The sequence below is a fragment of the Spermophilus citellus genome (genome assembly GCF_964194105.1).
Source record: "Spermophilus citellus genome assembly, chromosome: 6".
In the NCBI taxonomy this organism is placed as follows: domain Eukaryota; kingdom Metazoa; phylum Chordata; class Mammalia; order Rodentia; family Sciuridae; genus Spermophilus; species Spermophilus citellus.
Genome location: NC_138187.1, coordinates 40,164,534 through 40,183,722, shown reverse-complemented (window position 1 = coordinate 40,183,722; position 19,189 = coordinate 40,164,534). Strand labels below are relative to the sequence as shown.

At 55.4% G+C, this 19,189-nt stretch overlaps 1 protein-coding gene across 6 annotated transcripts in view; it reads right to left on the bottom strand.

Moving 5' to 3' along the window:
- Positions 1-149: 149 nt before the first annotated feature.
- The window catches only part of CHLSN (cholesin), a 118,457-nt gene continuing 99,417 nt past the window's right edge, over positions 150-19,189 (bottom strand). For 5 of the 6 annotated variants that reach the window (XM_081299407.1, XM_081299408.1, XM_081299409.1 and 2 more), the window contains exons 3-5: positions 5,973-6,166; positions 2,293-2,374; positions 150-860 (exon numbers count right to left, since the gene is read on the bottom strand). In XM_081299407.1, the coding sequence (XP_081155533.1) occupies positions 681-860; positions 2,293-2,374; positions 5,973-6,166 (456 nt within the window). In that variant the 3' untranslated portion in view covers positions 150-680. Of the gene's footprint in view, positions 861-2,292; positions 2,375-5,972; positions 6,167-17,815; positions 17,950-19,189 lie in introns of those variants that run through there. The other variant, XM_081299410.1, reaches the window with a different exon arrangement.

Below are 19,189 nucleotides of genomic sequence, written 5' to 3'. Positions count from 1 at the left end.
GGGGTATGTCCTGGCCAGGATGGTCACTACGATACTTGGAAAAGGCAACCTGAGAGCAGGGATGCTGTCCTGGGAGGCTCCTGCTGAAGACGGGAGTGGCGGCTGAAGCATGCCTACCCAGACAGCCCTCCACAACCTCCACCAGAGAGTGAGGACAGGCTGATTTTTATTGAAAATGGGGCAGCACAGGCATAGGCTCCGGACAGCTGCCCCCAAGGGTTTCCCTGAAGCCAGACTGGAGGCCACACAAGGAGGCGAGGCCCACGCTGGAAGGGCTGTCAGATGGAAGGTGCAGGGACCGACTTGGGGACCCATACCCCAAACACTGAGGAAGCACAGCTGGTGGGGAGGGCCAGTTCTTAAGATACCCCTGGTAGAAAAATAGATATCTGGGGTTTTGGGGCCACTTGGGGCTGGAGCTGGTGTCCCAGGGTTTTTTCAGGGAGATCATGCTGTTCTGAAGGTACATAGACCTGGTCACCCATGAAACCAGTCCTTGGTCAAGGCAGGTCAGGAGTTCAGAAGGAGGGTCCCGGGGTCCTTCCAAGGGTCTGGTGCCCAGAAGCCCAGCTCTAAGTGGCTTGACCTACTCATGACCCTCTTTTCTCCTTTTGGACCAATGAAGACCCTCAATGTGTCTTGAAGAGCCCAGGGCAGCCGAATGCCACTCCATCCCTGCACTAGGACAGCAGCTGCAGCACCTGTCGGAGGCGCTGGGCCTTCTCCAGCAGGGCGGCCTCCGAGCCCGCCTCCTCCAGCTCCTGAATCAGGGCTTCCGCCTTCTGGACCGTCAGCTCCCGGGCCCTGCCCTTCAGCCCCTCCAGGTAGGCCAGGAGGGTGGAGAAGTGCTCCTCGGGAACCTGGCGGGGGGAGAAGAGGAGAGGGTCAGGGCCAGAGCAAGGCGACACAGAGACCTGAGCAGCAGAAGATGGGCACACAGTGTTTTTCTACCTGGGCCCCCACAGGGCCATGTGAAGGGCCCTCAAGCTATGGTGTTCCTGCCCTGCCGGGGACAAGAGTCCAGGCACACAGGAAGAGAGGGTCACCTTCCCTGCCTCAGCCATTTCCTTCACCAGCCTCAGGTGCTCCTAGATTTAGAGGCTAGCACCACCATGCCCTCTTGAATGCCACCAAATCAGCAAGTTTTAAAGAAATAGATTTGCTAGGATAAAGAATGGGTGAGGCAGTGACATTCACAGTAGTCTGGGGGATGGAAGACAGGCCTGACAGAGCTCAGCAGACTCAAGAAGAAAAGCTCAAACAGTCTGGGGTCTGAGGACACAGAAGGCAGGGTGCACTGCAGGCCTGGCTGGGCCCTGGCTCCAGGGTACTGTGTTGTCATCTCTAAAGGAGCAGCTGTCACCAATATGCGTGGATTTCCGATCTTCCAGACAGCAAGGTACTAGCATAAGTACAGGCACATAGATCAACAGAATAGAACAGAGCACAGAAACCAACCTCCCACCAATTTATTTTCAACAGGTGCCAATTCATGGAGGGGAAATAGTCTTCCAGTGGTGGCAGAGGATGCTAGGCACCCACCCACAAGCAAAGGCACGAAGTTGGAGACCTTCTTTATGACAGACAGATGCAATCTAAGCAACTGGTGCTATAGCTGGAACTATAACACTCTTGGGAGAGAGCGTGGATATTTATCTCTGTGACCTGCCACTTTGTGGGGGAAATGAATGTCTTCTGAATTTGTTCCATTTCAAGATCAGTGAAACCAATGCACACCCACCATGGCAGCCACAGATCTGTGCCTGGATGTCCTGGCTGGGACGGGGACATAGGTGAAACAGGCATGGCCCTCACCTGGTCTGTCTGCAGACACAGGTGTCCCCTGCACCCTAACACATACAGCGCTCCTGAGATGCCTGGAACGGTGTACAGGAAACTCAAGGGTGCTGGTGTAGAAGGTACGCCTCTGGGTGCCTGCGGGAGTGTGGAGGCTACATGACTGTGGCCTGTAGGGGCTGGGCCGGGCTCAGACCCCTTCACGGCTCGGGGTTGTGTGTCTAGATCCCATCTCCCCCCAGGAAATCAAATCGGCTCTGAAAAGAAGTGTGCACTTATGCCCTGCACACACGGCAGGGGCCTCCACAGGGTGCAGGTTTGCCTGGGCCCTCAAAGCTGGAGCCAGGGTTCTGGCAGGGGCACGAGTCACTCTGCTTTAAATGTAGGTGGGGGGAAGGCTGGGCTCCCCATGGGACCATCAGGACAGTCTTGCAGCTTGTGACCTCTGCACAGGCCTGCCACCTGGGAGACCCTTCCCCTGGGGTGTGCACAGACCTTGTCGCTGTCGTACATGTGCAGCAGGAGCCACGTCTGCCTCGTCTTCTGGAATTTCCAATTCTTATGCTTTTGGGCCCACCTGAGGAAATTGAGACAAGCATCTCGGAGTACGGACTGGCCAAGCCCCTCCTGTGCTAAGGGCTGAAGCTGTGGTGTCCCGGGGCCTTGTACAGCCCCTCTCTGAGGTGAGGGGGGCAGCATGGTGGCGAGAGTCCTGGTCAGGAAGATGTGCCAGCTCAGCAGGCTGTGGGGCCCCTTGGAAAACCTGGGGTTCCCACACTGTAACAGGATATAAAGGCTGATGGCTTGCAGCCATTTCTTTCAGTCCCACTCATCTGTGACCTCTCAACCATAAAGTGAGCATTCTGAACTTCCTGAGCTCAGGCTTCTTCAAAAAGCTCCTCTTGCAGGCTGTGGCTGGGGCTCAGTGGCAGAGCACTTGCCTAGCATGTGTGAGGCACTGGGTTCGAGTCTCAACACCGTGTATCAATAAATAAAATAAAGGTCCATTGACAACTAAAAAAATATTTAGGAAAAAAGCTTCTCTTGCACGGGATTGCCAAGCCCTGGCGGCCCTTCCTCCTCTGATGAGTGGGACAGCTAGGTTTCCCTGTGTCTAGGCAGGTCAGTGGAGGCTGGGCCAGGACAGGTGGGGCTGGGAGAGTCCATGAGAAAGTGTGCCACTCTGCCTCCTGCTCATGGGGGCAGGGACAGCCTGTGGGCCTCACAATGTGCAGACAGCGAGGGAGAAGGAGGGCTGCCATGCCAGTCTGGCATGCTCAGTTGTCAGGACAGGCACAGAGATGTCCTATCCCAGGGCTTCGCAGTGCTTGGTCTTTGTGACAGCAGCTTGGTGGTGCCTGAACTGACCTGGCCCCTAAGTGCTGTCAGGGCTGTGGGGGCAGAAGAGGACAAAGAGCACTTGGGCCAGGACGGCAGGCCAGGCTCTCAGAAGTGAGACCCGCACGCTGGGAAGGGACTGCAGAGTGAATCCTGGGTAAGGCAAGGCAAAGCCACTGCCATGGACAGCAGTCTTCAGGCCTGAGGCCAAGACACAGGAATACAGGTGGCTGTGACAGAAAGATGGAGGGGAAGAAGACGACAGGACTGCAGTACTCCAGCTGGAGGGCACAGTGGGGAGGGCTTGGGCCTCGAGCCTCACTGGCCTGAAGGCTGGCAGATCCTGCCGGCTGCTGGGGCTCTGGGTGGGAACACCACAGCTCTGTCCTGCTTCACACATGGTCCCTGGGGCAAAGCTTGCCACATCAGCTTACCTTCTTGGAACCTAGGGACTCCGTGCAGAGTCAAGAGAAGGCTGGGTCTCGGATGCTACCTGCGTGGTGAAGGCCCCAGCTCGCATGTCCCCATAGGAAGCTGACTTGCCCTCTTGGAAAGGGGACATTTAAGAGTGAGGGTTGGAGACGGACCCCTCAGGCTCTGTGCCAGGCGCCTTTGCTGTCTATCAGCCCCAAGCCCCTCCCTCTACCACCTGCTCTGTGGAAACGGGGTGGGCCCTTTGGAAACATCTCCTTTGTCAGACACAGTAGGAAGTAGGAGGGGGAGAGACATCAGGGTGCATTTCTCTCTGGGTCCTCTGAGGGGGAGCTCAGGGTTCTCAGCACCATGTCCCCAGGGAGACCTCCCTGGAACAGCACCCATGAACCCCATCCCACGAGGTCTGGGCCTCAGCCCTGGGTCTGGTACCGGCTGTTCTGAGTTCTCTGGAGTCCTTGCTCGTCTCACCAGCCGAGGCCCATTGCAGGTGTCTTCCCATACAATAACCCCTTCCTGATTCAAGCCACTGTGTGGTGCTTTCAGTCCCTCGACTGCCCGCAGACCAGGGGTTGGTTCCCACGTAAGCCCCTCACACATACTCAGTCATTGAGCAGATTCCCAGAACACGTTACCACCTCCCCCGGTTTGTTCTAGCCTGGGACTTCCCTGTGGTGAAGGCCTGGATCCAAATGCAGCCAAAGCTCCTTGTGTCCTCTAGACCAGGAACCTAACCAGTGGCCCTAGGCCTGCCCCCCACCCCATGATGGCCTTTTGAGTGGCTGCTGACTGCTGGCAGGTATGGGGACATTGGGAGCAAAAAGACCAAGCAGCTGGAGGGCACAGTGGGCCCCACACCCACGCCCCAGAGTTGCAGATCCTGCATTCCTGAGGTCCCACCCCAACAGGGCAGCCGGATCCCACAAGAGGAGACCACAGGGGAGGGAACACTGCCTCTGTGGCCCTGCCAATGTTAGTGTGACTGCATCCATGCTCACAGGGAGATGGGGTCTGAGAGGGGCCCCTGGTTACCAGCACTCCACAGGTGCCACAGTGACTGCCATCTTACCCTGTCTCCTTTCTACCACCGAGACAGTGCAGTCAGGGACTGTCTTCCCACCCATTCAGGGACAGGTCCACCCCACAAGGTGCCCCCACCCACTCTGGGTGATGTTGTAGGAATCCAGGTCTGATCTGAGAGGATATGCTTGCATGGATGCCACTGGCACCCAACCCTGTCACTCTATATAGCACTAGCAATAGGGGAAGCTTGAAAAATGAAAAAGGACCCTGCTAGTGACCGTGGGGAAGCAGTTGCTCTTCACAGGATGGTGAGCAGCGCAGGCATCAGGACTGGGCACGTCCACCCCAGAAGTACGTGCTTAGATACCCACTCTGACTTCTGTCAGGCTGGCACCCGGCTACCTGTCACCTGGGTTTCCCCCATGTCAAACCAGCTGTGGGGTGACGCAGGGCATAGTTCAGAGGCACTAAGTACCTTTATACTGTTGTGCGGCCACCACTGTCCACCACCTACCGGCTTTCATCTTCCCAGCTGGCACCTGCACCCACCAAATGGTAGCATCCTTGCTCTCTGTCCCTGCTGCCACCGTCACACTCCTGTCTGTGCCTGGGTCTGCCCCGAATGCTCCACTGGGGAAGAACGGCAACCTGTGTCTGCACTGTGACGCAGCATCACCCACATCATATCACATGTCAGTGCTTCTTCCCCTACCGCCCAGAGCAGGAAGTAGGGGCACACGTGCACAGGTGGTTGCAGTAGGGTCAGGAGGAGCCCAGTTACTGGGGATGAGATGGAGGGACCATGGCCATGGGCAGCACCCCCAATGTGGACATGCAGGGATGCTCAGATGGGGTTATGTGATCAGGCTGCATATGGGAAAGCCCCCTCTGGCATGGGTAAAGGAGGGTTCATTTAAGGAACCAAAACTGTGGCCGGGGTGGGGATAGTTGGAAAGTCCACAGGAGAAACCATGAGGACCTGAGCCAAGGTCAGCCCTGTGCTGTGCCCCTGGCCAAGGGTGGGGCTGGGAGAGCACCATGACAGGGAGGTTCCCAGGGCCCTGACTCTTGGGTATGTGGCTGCCCCAGGCTTATGTGAAGCAGGCAGGGAAGGGCACGGGGGAGGCACCTGACTAGCATTCAGCAGAGGGCCACTTCTCTCCAGCCCAGCACTCTCACCAACGTGCTGTCTCTGAGCAAGGCCAGACCCCCTGGAGACAGGGCTTTTGAAGGAGGCCACCGTAGGCCTCAGGGAGACCTCCCATCCCGAGGTCCAGTCTGGGGTTGCAGAGGTTGAGGGTATTGTGTAAACGAAGGGGGACACAGAGATCTGTGACCGCGGTGCCAGCAGACCCTTGTGTGGGAGTGTGTGCAGCTCTTACCCGTGGAGGTAGTCCAGGGCCAGCTCTGCACCTGAGCGCCTGGCTGGTGGGGTCTGGGCTGCGGCAGCGCCCGCCTCCCTCAGTCGCTTCTTTTCTTCCTTTTTCCGTTCTTTCTTCAGCTTCCTTTCCAGGACCCTCCTTTCCTCTGGTGACAGCTCGGGGCCTGGGTCCTGTACCCTACTTGCTGCCTCTCCCTGAAAGTCAAAGACAGGCCTGTCAGAGCTGGTGTGTCAGAATGAAGTGACTACAGCACCTCCCTGATTGACCTGTTGCAGAGTCTTGTCTGCCCAGGCCCCCGCAGGGCAGGACCTGGCCCTCTCACTCCATGGCAGAGCTGGGCTTCTTGGGGAGAAGGCTTACATGTTGTCACCACAGGCAACCACTAGAGGGCAGCAGCCCTGATGACACCTGCAGCTGCCTGGCACCAGCCAGGTCCTCCCAGTGAAGATCCCACAGGGAGTCTCTGACCAGGCTCGGGCATTCTGCAGCAACGATTCCCGGCCATCTTGGGCCAAGAAGCAGCGAACAGAAAACAACGGGAAGTGAAGCACCAAGTGGCAGCTGAGCAACTCTGGCCAGGGCAGAGGGGCTAATAAAGCCAGCAGCTGTGACTCACTTTGTCCTTCATGAAAATCCAGGACACTGGTGTTTACTGACCTAGACCAGGAGACCAGAAAGGGCACAGGGTGCCCACCAGGATGCCTTCCAGAAGGGCGAACCCCCCATGCACACAGGTTCTCAGAGCCCCTGCCTCCAAGACAAAAAGAACAGGACCCAGAACAGAATAGGGGCTTCCTCCTCCTTGCCAGGTCCCCTCACAGACCAGGACACCCTGAATCTGCTAAAACAAGAACAGGTCTCTCTGTAGCTCCCTCTCTGTTCAAAGAGGGGCTGGGATTTGAAAGCCAGGACTCCAGAGGCTGTTCTGGCAACTCCCACACACAGCAGGCCCAGCTGAGAGGAGGGGCCTGTGGCCGAGGCTTCTCTGTCCTGCATGGGCTGGTCAGTGGACATGGGGTCTGAGGGCAGGGCACCTGAGGACAGGTTTCCGTGAGCTGAGGGGCAAGAAAAGGAGCCTACGGGGTAAGCTGGGCCCCTCAGAACCTGGCCTTTTGGCTCTCACAGGACAGCCTCTGACCAACTCTGAGATCAGAAACGATTTCTCAGGCCAGGAGGGCTGACTGGGCAGATGCCACAGAAAATCTGGCACCAAAAAGCAGCAAACAGTTGGTACCCAGTGCAGGCCCGGCCTTTGCCCCCATGGCCAAGCAGGCCACACCGCACCACTAGGGCAAAAGTCCATCCAGTTGAACCACAGGGCTGTTGTGGGGGAGGGGGTGGACAGCAGGCCTGGGGTCTATTAGCATTGACCCTGAGGGAGGCTGGCAGGCTGGGGAGGACTGTGAAGGGTGGGGAGAGGTGGAAGCAATTGCCGCTGCACATGACAGCTTCATCCCAAGCCCAGCGCCTTGGCCTCTGACCCTGGTTGGTGCAGAATGCAGACAAGAGGGTCAGAGGGGTCAGTCCTACAAGGGGATGTCTGTCTGCTCCCTGAGGACTTCCAGGGCTCTGCATGTGGGCAGTTTCCCTACTGCAAAGGCTGAGCGGAGACCAAGGCCAGGGGCCGTTCCACAGGACGGCGTGAGGGCCTGCAGGGTTCTAGCCGTTTATCCCTCAGTTTCCTGAATGTTCAGCACTCAGACCATGTTGTGTCTGAAGCCCACAATTCTGGAAGCTCCAATAACAGCTTCTTTAAAACCCATTGTACTTTTGGCTGCCAGCAACCCAATGCGCACAGTGCCCAGTACCCAGGTCCTGTCCTGAGAAAGCTAGGTGCCTCATGGAGAGAAGCTATTCCTTGGAGAGCCTCACTGAATGCAGCCACTGGGAGTGCCAAGGAGTGAGCCGGGTGCCCACGCTTGGATGCAGGCCCAGCTCATGGACTTCTGAGAAGCCGGAAACTTGAGATTTATATTTATAATCTCCTAAACTGTGAAGGCCGCCAATTGCCAATTCCAATTAAATAGGGCATATTATGACGCCAAAGACCCATCTGCATGTCAACTGTCTGAGGAGGCCAGCACAGATCTGAGACCCCGACCCCTGGGCCAGAGAGACGGCACACTCTACCTGCTGTCATGCAACGTTCCCAGGGTGGAGGCAGAGACGGGCCTGGCTTCAGCTGTGCTCCTCCACCAAAGGTCTGCCATTCTCAGCAGCTGGAGGCAGCAGACACACCCACCAGACTTGGGGGCCACTGTGCCCAGGGACAGGCACTTACACACCTCCCCAATCTGGAACGAGTTTTCTCCAGCTGCCGTGGTCTGACAACTTTCTAAAGGAGGTCCTCATTAGAAATAGCAGCGTTGGGCTGGGGATGTGGCTCAAGCGGTAGCGCGCTCGCCTGGCATGCGTGCGGCCCGGGTTCGATCGATCCTCAGCACCACATACCAACAAAGATGTTGTGTCCGCCGAGAACTAAAAAATAAATATTAAAATTCTCTCTCTCTCTCTCTCCCCTCTCTCTCTCTTTAAAAAAAAAAAAAAAAAAAGAAATAGCAGTGTTAACCTACCACTACCACATGCATCGACTTCACTTAAGGCAGTTCTAAGGTTTTAATTGGCTTAGGTTAATGCCAGTCAGTAAAGGGAAGGCAAGTATCCAATGAGGTCCTCGAGGGTCCCTTCTGGGGACTGGCCTCCTGGAGTAAAGAAAGGACCTAAGAAGGCCAAACCTGATCCTGTGACTCACTAGAGACTTCTTTAGGCGTCCTGCCTACCCCCAGGAGTGGGCTCAATGCTGCCTGAGTCCACCCCATAGGCCAGGATCTTCTCCATGGGGTGGGCAGTTCTGGGTTGAAGCCACAAGTGCACAATAGTGTCCTTAATGAAAGTAGGCACCCACTGCCTGAATCTGCACCTGGGCCTGTAACACCCCTTTGTCGGGACCACCTACCTTGATACTATTACACAGGTATCCTAGATATGATGAAACACAGAAATGAAGTAAAAATCAAAATCTCAGCAACAGTCTCCTACAGGTCTAGCAAATTCAGGATGTCTGGAGCAGGCGTTCTGTGAGGGGATCTGTTGGGGAGGAGTGAACCCCCCCAATGCCGTGGTCAGACAGGTGCCGAGTGTGCACACAGGCTGCACCACCCCAGCTGCATGACACTGCCAGCCCAGGGCTCTGCCCTTTGGGATTTGGGGGTACCAGGTTGTGCTCCTGGCCTGTCTCACCCTGATGTTGCCTAGCGGGGCATGTGGTGTGGCAGGAGGCCCTCCCCAGGTAGGCAGACTGCCAGGTGAACCAGGGCTATTGCTCTGAGCATGCCTGTGGTCCCAGCCCACTGTTCACTGTCCACTTTACATGTGGCACACTGGGGTCACCCCACAGCACTATGCCACCAGGTGTACTCAGGGGAATTCTCTTCCTCCTGGGGCTCCTGGGCCTCTTTTAGTCACAGCCAGGTGAGTGTTCTCAGGTCAGATGTACTAAAGGGCTGGTTCCCTCTGGTCCCTCTGCTGTGATGATACCTGTAGGTTCCAGAGAGAGTGAGAGTCACACACAGGCGTGTGGAAGTTGATCTTCCTAGAGATGAAGTTGGCAGGGTTGGGGCCAGAGACATCAGTGTTCTGAGAATTTGCTGCTCTGTGCTGAGTCATGATCCACATGCAGTTTAAGACCTCATAGGTGAGGTTGCCATGTCCACCTGTCGGCTGACAGAGGACCGGAAGATCCACACTCCTGTCTCAAACAGGGAGCCCAACTCTGATCTGGCTGCCCAGGTCCTCTGGCCAACCTCACCTCCTGCATGTTCTTGGGGGAACCAAGACTTGTGTCTGTTGTGGCCTATTCCAGGAGCCCCGGAAATGCAAGGGCCCAGGCTGGGTGGGGCTGGAACAGGCCCTGGGCCTTGCAGATTGTGGCCCCAGTGGCTTTGCTATCTGCTAAGGAGGCGAGGGCAGCTCCCTGGTCTCTGTAAAGGCTCAGCACTGAGCTGCAGCAAGCCTGCAGGGGTCAGGGTGCTTCTGCCTCAGCTTATTTTGTCAAAGCGTGCAACAGGTAGCCCAAAGGAAGACAGGTGAGCACCCAACAGATATGCCACTTCCCTTTCCCGGGCCCCCTTTGGGCCGTGGATTTGAGGACAGGCTCCAAGGATCCCATAGAACCTACCTCTATAGGAGGAACTCCATTCCTCCCCCTTCTGAACTGCGGGCTAGAAATGTGGGGTGATGGGAACAGCAGGCAGGATTGGCTCTAAGGGTGATAAAGAATCACGACTACCACTCCAGACCACCATGGCCATAGAAACCTGGTCTCCAAAGTTCAGTTCATACCCACTCAAGTAGGACACTGTGTTGTCTGCCTGTTCCACAAACATCTTAACTCCCTTCTCTGGAAACCTCGCTCTCTGGGAGCAGCAACTACAAGGATTGTTGCTGTGACAGGACTTCACCCGCCCAGCCCGGCTCCTAGGTGAGGGTGCCCTGGGGGCTGTCTTTGAGGTGGATGCCCCAGGGTTTGGGCTTTCAGCCACATGAAAGACACCAGGCAGCACTTTCTCCCTCTGGAGTTATGGTGTGGAATGTGGCAGCAAGCACCAGCATGACTCACAGCTGTGACATGGGTATTGTCCACCACAAAGGCGTGGCCTTGTTATTTGTTTGCACACTTAATCAATCGAGGGTGTCAGGAGCCCTGGATGAAATTTTTTTACTGACCACTCTGAAGCCTTAAGGTTGGGGTGGGGTAGGGGGTCACACACAGAGCCGGGTGCTCCAGGTCCAGCCTGTAGGCCAGCATGCCTTGGCCTTAGGTGTCCTGCCAGGGCCTCTGGCCCCACACTTGGGCTTCATGTGATCAACAGAAGCTTCCTGTGTCTGGAGGCAGAGTAACCTGGCAGGCAGAAAAAGGGCCCATTGTTTCCTGGAGCTCCCAAGAGTGAAGAAGAAGTCTTGCCTGCACAGTTGGAGGCTGGGAACCACCAGCCCCAGCCTGTGATGCTGCCTGTCTGCAAATGCAGGAGCTGTCCAGCCCAGCGCCACCAAGCAGGTGTGCAGGGAGATGGCTGCTGCCCTGGGCGTCAAGGCCTAGGGTTTCTGAGCGTCCACTGAGTGAAGCATTCTTGGAATTACGGAGGGCAGTGGAGAATGTGCCAACCACATGCCAGCTGCAGAGGGGGTCTGGGACAAGTGCCCTAACCTTGTATGATTCTCAATTCACTGGAAGCAGGGCTTACAGCATTTCTACTGCCAGGGAACACTCCCAGTGTGGAAACCAAGGGACTGAATGGATCAGAGCAGATCAGGAAGACTGACTCAGCAATCCAGGGATCCAGGGAGGCTGCTGGCATGAGCCCACCCCAGCCTGCTTCCTCCAGCTGCTGAGTGGTCATGTCCACTGCTCATGGGAGCACAGGGCCCAGCAGCCAAGCCAGAGAGCTGTGCCAGGATGTAGCAGAGCTGAGCCATGCCTTGCATCTAGGACCATCTCTCTCCAGTTGTGGTCTGTACCTTCTGCCTTTGCCAGATTTCCTTGGGCTTCACAAGTAAGGAAAAAGAAGAGCTGAGTGCAGGACAAAATGCAGCCCTGCTAGGAGGCATTCTGGGACAGGGGCACCTCCCTCAGGACCTCCCTGGGCCCTGACCTGGAGTCCAACAGACCCTCGCCTGCCTGCCACTCCACCACGAGCGTCCCTCCCGATCCACTGGAGTCCTGAACAACTGGGATCTGGCTGACACACAGAAGAGGAAGTTGCAAAGGGGCAGGCATCTCCTCCTGCCCAGTCTGCAGGGCTGTCAGGTCTGCAGGTCTCAGCTGGGCAGACAGTGGACTTGGGAAAAGCCCAGAGGCACATTAAACCAAAGACTTTTACTGCAACCACTTCTGTGCAGCCCCATGCTCCATGCAGGACACCACTGCTCCCTCCCCACTGGTCACCTCACTGCTGCCTGCCGACCACCTCCTGGAGATTATATGGGGAGAGACCTGGGGGCAGGCATGCATGGCCCTTGGGTGTCCCACTCCATGAGGTCCCCACACCTGTGAGGAAGGGAGAGAAGTCAGGGCTCTAGAACCTCTCAGGGAAAGTCAAACTTTCTGTAAGACCCTGATACGCAGAGCTGGGGACCAAGAGGCAGGTGACGCCCGCTCTTGAACAGACTAGGCTAAGGAAGAGCTCAGTGGCGAGAAGACCACACAGTGCCATAAGAGCCGTTCTTCTCCAGAAGCCTGTTCACCATGTGGTGTGACCGAGCCTCAGCAGTGCTGGCTTAAGGAACACTAAACCAAGAGTCAGAAAGTAGACCGGGTGTGGCGTGGACAGCCGTCTAGCTGCCCTTGTGTGGCTTTGACTAAGCCCTGTAGGGTATGACCCATCTCTCCAGCCCCACCTCACCACCAAGCTCATGCACCCAAGGGTGCACCTTTCCCTGGGACGAGGCTGGGTGTGCATATGGATTCTGGCCATGTGACCCTCCCCTTCCCTGCACCTGTGAGGAGCAGAGAGACAATGAGGACAAAGTCCCAGAGATACAGAGCTTCGGCCACATAGGACAGAGGCCAGGTACACAGGCCTTGCTCTCGCCTCTCATCTAGGACTTAGGCCCCTAGTCATTGTACCTGCTTAACAGCCACTGAGAACACTCAGCATTGTGAGGAGTGACCAAGTGACAGCAACTTTGGGAGGGAAGAACGTGAGCCCTGCACAGGCTGAGGCTGCTGGATATCCTCTTGATAAGCTGTCATCTGGCAACGGACTCAGGTCTACAAGAAAGAAGCTTGTCTCCTGCCCGCCTGCGTGCTTCCAGACCATGAAGCCTCTTCCTCCCACCTCCTCAGTCCCAGCCCAAGTCCACACTCAAGACGTTCTCATTTAACTGTCCGCACCCTTAACACTTTGAGAATGTGCCCAGTCTGTAGACCTTAATCAGATTTTTAAAAAAATATTTTTTAGTATCGGTGGACACAGTATCTTTATTTTCATGGGGTGGTGAGGATCAAACCCAGTGCCTCATGCATGGTAGGCAAGCTACCTCTGAGCCACAACCCCAGCCCCCTCAATCAGATTTTTTTTTTACTGCAAATGTTAAAATGTAAGAGGGTAATTCACAGCAGCATTTTTCTCCTTTCCTGAAAAACAAGGAGAACAAAAGAAGGAGCATTTAAGATTTGTCTTTATTGAGACAATTATAAAAAGCCAAGGCGGATGTGAGAGGTAATCCAGGGACATTGTGAGTGCCCCTGCCAGGGTAACATCCACAGATAAGTACAAGGCCACACCCAGGGTCCCACCAGAGACAGAGCGGGCAGCAGGTCTTTGTAGTGACGCACACAGGTGGTACAGCTGCAGTTATTACATGAATACAAAAATCACTAAATTCTTTGAGGCTAACTCTTTTTCTCCCCAACACAATACTTGACTAGCCCAGGACGTGATTAGCATTTGGTTCCTTCCTTGCTGTGGCACAAATGGGACAATAAACTTCCTCTCTTCTGAGACATCTTGTTTAAAACTGGAATAACACGAGAAGACCTGAGCGTCAACCATCCAGGAAGCTGCCATCTGACAGGCGGCGCAGGGTTCAGGACAAGCAGCCTCGAGTCTCGCAGGCACTGGCCATGCAGGTGCTGAGGCGGACGCCGGCTCTGTCGTCGAGGCGCTCACAGGCAGGCATACGTGAGCTCCTGGAGGACAGGGAAGGTGGCCACCCGGTCCAGCTCAGTGCTGAGGGGGCCAGGGAAGCTTTTGGGCTGAGATGGCTCTCTTGCCAGAGCTCAGCTGTGATCACAGGGTGACACTGACCTAGTGACCCCTTCTCAGAATGATGTTTCTAAATGCATAGAGTGGAATCTGCAGACGCACAGGGATACAAAATACAAACTGAACTCAGCAGCAGGATGTGAAAACAGATCAGAGCCCCAGTGATACATATCTTCACTAATGCATCAAGTGACAAGACCAAGCAGAGGAAAGTGGAGCTGAGGACAGTGAGATGTCCCTGGTTGCGACAAGAAATGAAAGCTCCTGTATTGCCACTTTCCAGGTCAGTCTTGCCCAGGTCACGGCTATCTACTTCAGCCACGGCAGGAGACATCGTGTCACCTGGAGGTTAGTAGAGACACACATTTATTCTATCCAGGCTAAAACCTCCTGACCTGACACTCTCACTAAAGGTTAGGACAGAGTCCCAGCTCTCCATACAATGGTCTTGGGAAGTCCCTCCAGACAGGGACTTCCGCGGGACCTCTTCCTAGGATGGCCTCTTGTGCACACTATACTTCACCCATCCTAATTTACCAGTCTTCAGCCTCACCCCAACTGGACCTCAGAGAATATGATGAAAGACTTCATACCATTTTCCCAGAAATTCAATGTCATGGTTTCAGATTCCAGAACCCTGGCAGGGCCCCACTCCTGGTTCTAGAGAAGGAAACAAGGTTTCAAGGGGTGAGGCCTCACCTACCATCACAGTGCAAGCCAGAGGCAGGGCGAGGACAGGGCCCCGGCAGACTTTCTTTTAGAATTCTGTGGCCTTGGTGGATTGTGGGACCTGTGTCCCAGCCAGAACTGAAAACCAACTCTTTGATTGTGTCCTGCAGAGGCGGCAGCCTCAGAACAAAGGCCCCACACACGGGAGTGGGCTCAGTCACGCAGAGCTCTCCCACGGCGTCTTAATCCATGTTCAGCTGCACACATCAGCAGCCCACGTTGGTTGGCAACCCCAGAATGCACCAGAAAACAACCCTGGGGTGAGACATGGCAGCTGCAAGGGCTTTCGCTGGTTGGTGCTGAGAGAACACTTAAATCTTTATTCTTGCTCTTCTTTTAACCCAGAATTAGAAATCTGTGGTGTGAGGCAAAGTTTGCTAGATGTTAGGAAAAGGGGCAAGAGGTACCGGCCATCTGATGCCATCGGCTCTGCACCCAGGTCTTTCAGTTTCCCAGTCTGAAGATAGAGGAACCTCCAACACGAGACATTGTTCCTGCTCAAGAAGGAAACCAAGGCTGACAGTCCTGGGTCCACACAGATCAGGCTTATAGACACAAGGTCCTCAGAGTTTGCAAATCGCTGTTCTTATTTAGTCCATGCTCTACCATTTCACAGGCTTTCATCCATCTGTCCAATGTCACGGCATACTCAGCTGTGCCTAGGAGCTCACTCCTCAGTGGAGGACAGACAGACATAAGCACAAAGGACAGGGAGACCCTGATGTGTAGGGAGTGGTGGGGGAAGGGGTGGAGGTACTGCTGGCAGGCACATGGGGTCAGTCCAAGAAGGCAAAGGGCCTTTGTTCCTTTGCCTCACAAGCCAAAGGATCAGTCCCAGTTGGCCTTCTGCTGCAGCTGATACCAGTGCCCTGGCCTGAAGCCAGAGAAGCCTGGGGCTCCCTATCTGAGCACCACAGGCTGCAGCCACCGGGGGAGGGAGGGCGGCTCAGGAGGGCCCATGTTGGGTGCTTCAGGAACAAATGAGAACCAACCCCTGCTGCCTAAAACCCCTGACAGGGAAGGAGAGACAAACATGAGGCTACTCCTGAGACCAGGAGGATGCAGTAGGTGTGGGAGTGGGAGGCCGAGGGGAAGGGTGTGGAGCCCCAGCTGACATAAGCCTAGGGGAGGAGACAGCACAGGTCAGAGGAGGTGAAGGGAGGCCTCTGCTGAGGGGCCACACGCCCCAGGAAGTGTCGACAGCTGCCAAGAGGCCTAGGGACACAGCTTTCTGCCTACACCGAGGTCACAGAACACAATGCAAGGCAGAGAGCAGGACGGGAAGATGCAGCCTGACCTCGCCACCACGTATTTAATTGGAAACATTTCCAGTACAGGAGGAACCAAGTTGGTGACAAGTCCACATGACTGCCTACATCTGGCAGAACTTCCATCTCTGCAGAGACTACACTGGCCCCCGGGGGAGCTAAGGGCGGGACTTCTCATTTGTTGGGTTTTAGCTAGTACCTGGCTCTCTGACTCCAGGTCCGAAGAAAGACTTTTTAGACCAGGAAGAGCCCTGAAAGAGCTGCTGGGGCCTCTCCCCCACAGCCTCCCACTGCCCATCGACCGGCACAAAACACCGTTGGGACCAGGGGCTCCTTCCTGACCTTGGCTGGGGGAACCCACAGCCCCTTCGGTCCACAGCACTCCACAACTTGCAATAGAGGCATCATGACCACCACTCAGGGAGGTGGCTAACAGTTCTGAAGCAGGAACCTGAACTGAGTCACTTGATGCCAGAAATACCTTCCTGTTTCTCCAGATCCCAAAGGCCTAGGCCCTTCATCTCTGCTGACAGTCCTCAGTGAAGCCTTCAGGAAGATGAACATGCCCCTTGGCTCAGGCTCCCCTTTGGTATAACAGCTGTGTTTACCCACATGCAGGGCTGCCTGGGGGCTCTAATTAGATTCTAGGCATAAGGATGCCATCTAATGGTGCATAAGACTGGACATTTGTTACTACTGAGCCCATGCAGCTTGGAACTCAGATGAACCCAGCATACAGACAGCCCATGTGGAATGTCACAGGTATGGCTTTTAGGGCAAATGATCACTGGGAATTAAGGCAAAGATAACACACACAGAAATGCTTCTGAGTGTTTGTTACTAGAAGGTTGTTTTACTCTGCAACTCCCTGGCCAAGCTTATTTCCATCCTAGCTATTAAAATCCTGATCTTCCTTCATTTTATCTGTGGAAAAATATGACTGACTAGGAATCCAAGGCTGCATTTTGTTTTTAAACTGGATTGCAATTCTGGCAGGATGATAGCTAGCAAAGGCAAAGCTGGGCAAAATGCTAAGCATGGGAGTGAGTTTCAAGTAACATTTAACACACAGAAAACATGTTTCTCAACAACTTGCAAGAAATTAGCTGACAGTTGTTTCTAATTTGTTGGTGCAGATCTTGCCATTTCAGTGCAACCCAGATTCTTAATATCTAAAAAACCTACTGCAAAAGTGCAGAGTCACCCAACTCACAGCTGCAGCTCTGGCTCCAGGGTGCAGTTGCAGAGAACACGAGGTCTCCATCTTATCTGAGGGAGAGAAGTGACTGAAAAGGGGGGGGGGGATCAACTTTGCACAAGATTTTCAATACGGTCTTCCTGTTTAAACCTCACAGTCTCTGGCTCTATTCTTCCCGTGATGTTAAAAAGAGTGACTGACTTTTGAGTACTAACTGAAAACACCAGAACTATGTTCTCACGAGGGGGGGCACTTTCCACCTTCAGCCCAAACTTTAAAAGGGGGAAGCTGGGGAGGGGGCCTCTTGCCCTGTGGGCTCTGCAGACACTGCACCCCAAGCTGTTCGAGGGCCTGCAAAAATGCTTGAGCTCCGGTAAAATAAAACAAAACATGCTACTGGCTCCAAAGTGAGTCACAGCAGAATCAAATAACTAAGTTCTTCGTTAAATGTCTGTAAAGTTCACCCTACAACAATTTCACTGTCAACTGCAATTTTCATTTAAAAGTTCTTTTTGGGTTAGTTTACTCCGCAAGAAATTCTAGGTGTACACGGTGAATTAGAAAAAGCACACTGCCAATTAAATAAGTTTTTCATGGCCAAATAATTTCAAAAGCAAACCAACGAATATACCGCGGGGTCGGTGAAAACTCGATTTGCCCGAGGCAGGGCCCAGCGAGGGTCGGCAGGGCTGGGCGCCCAGGGCACGGCTGCACCATCCTCGCCCTGCCCCGCGGACCTGCCCCTCCGAGGAGCTGGATCTTGCGCGCGGCTGGGCCCGCGCCGCTGCCCCGCCCCGGGGTCGCTGGGCACCTGTCGCCGCGGGGCGGGGCGGGAAACCAGGACAGGACCCGCCCGCTCCCTCCCCGGCCCGGCGCACTGACCTCCGGGTCCCAGGCCGGCGGGCGTCGTCAGCACGGACCGCCAGGACGGCCAGGACCGCGCCCGCCGCGCCTGCGGCCCGTCCCGCAGCCCGCCGCAGCGCCAGCACACTGCGCATGTCAGGCCGCCGGGCTCGGCTGGAACCAGATCCAGCCGGCTGGGCAGTGACGCAAGAGCGCGCTCCCTCGGCGTGAGGGTGGGCCCCCCGTGGGCGGGGCCGTGGCTGCTGCACGTGGAGCGCGGCTGCAGGCGAGGCTGGGGCGGGTCAGGCACCAAAGAGGTAGGGGAGCAGGTACTGTCATGGCTGCGGTCACTGCCATGGCCATCAGGCGCTGTTCTGTGTGGGAAACGGGGCGGCGGGCGAATGGCGTGCTCCTCCCACACACTCAAACTACATTTCCAGCTCTGCTCACCGGAGCACTGGGGCTCAGGGTCCCATGGCTCCCACTACAGGGCAGGAAGCCACCCATCGTGGTCCTCCCACCCCCCAGCACTGATTGACCATCATTTTGCAAGACCTCTCACCTCCCAGGCTCTCCTGCGCCTACGCTCCCCTTCCTGGAGCACTGCCAGCGGGGCCCACAGCCCCACCACTGCTCTTCTGCACCTTGGCCCCCAGGTGGGGCTGGGCTTCCTTATGAGGGCCCGCCCTCACAATACCAAAGAGCCTTTCAGAGGGTCTTGCACAGAAGCTCGCACTGCTGACATGTCTGGCAACGTGGCGTTCAATAAACACTCCTGGCACTGGGAGGCACGCTGCATTTTCTTCACCAGGCAAACAACAACCCCTAATATCAAGACAGCAGGTCAATTTTATGGTCCCAGGAAATCGCAGCCACACTTGGAGGACCAAGTGCCTGCCAGATCCACCCTGGGAGGACTTAATGATAAGTACTTGAGGAGGAGAGGGGAGAAGGGGGCCCAGACCCCTCTCCAGATGGAGGGGTGGCCTGTCACCCAACCCCTGCGGCAAAAAGCAGAAGCCAGGTGTTCTAGTACATGTTGTGCTTTGGCTGCTGATACCTGTTCTAGAAGGTTCTTTCCTGCACTCGTTGTGCAAAGCCAGGGGTATAAGTGTCCCAGCCCCCATACTTGATAAGGATCTCCATGGTGCCTGAGCCAATACTGCACTTTCTAGTTTTTTTTTCCCCCCTTGGCCATTTCACCAATACCTGAGGGCCGGTCCACACACAAAGGCTTGAGGCTTGCTCAGTCAGGCATACCTGCTGGACTACAAAGGCCCAGCCAGATCTGGATGGACAAAGGTAGAGGGAGGGTGAGGACTAAAACCTTGCTGTTGACATCAGTATTATTTTACAGATAAGGAAACTGATGTTTTAAAACATTAGTTTCAGGGAATGGATTCAATTCTGGGT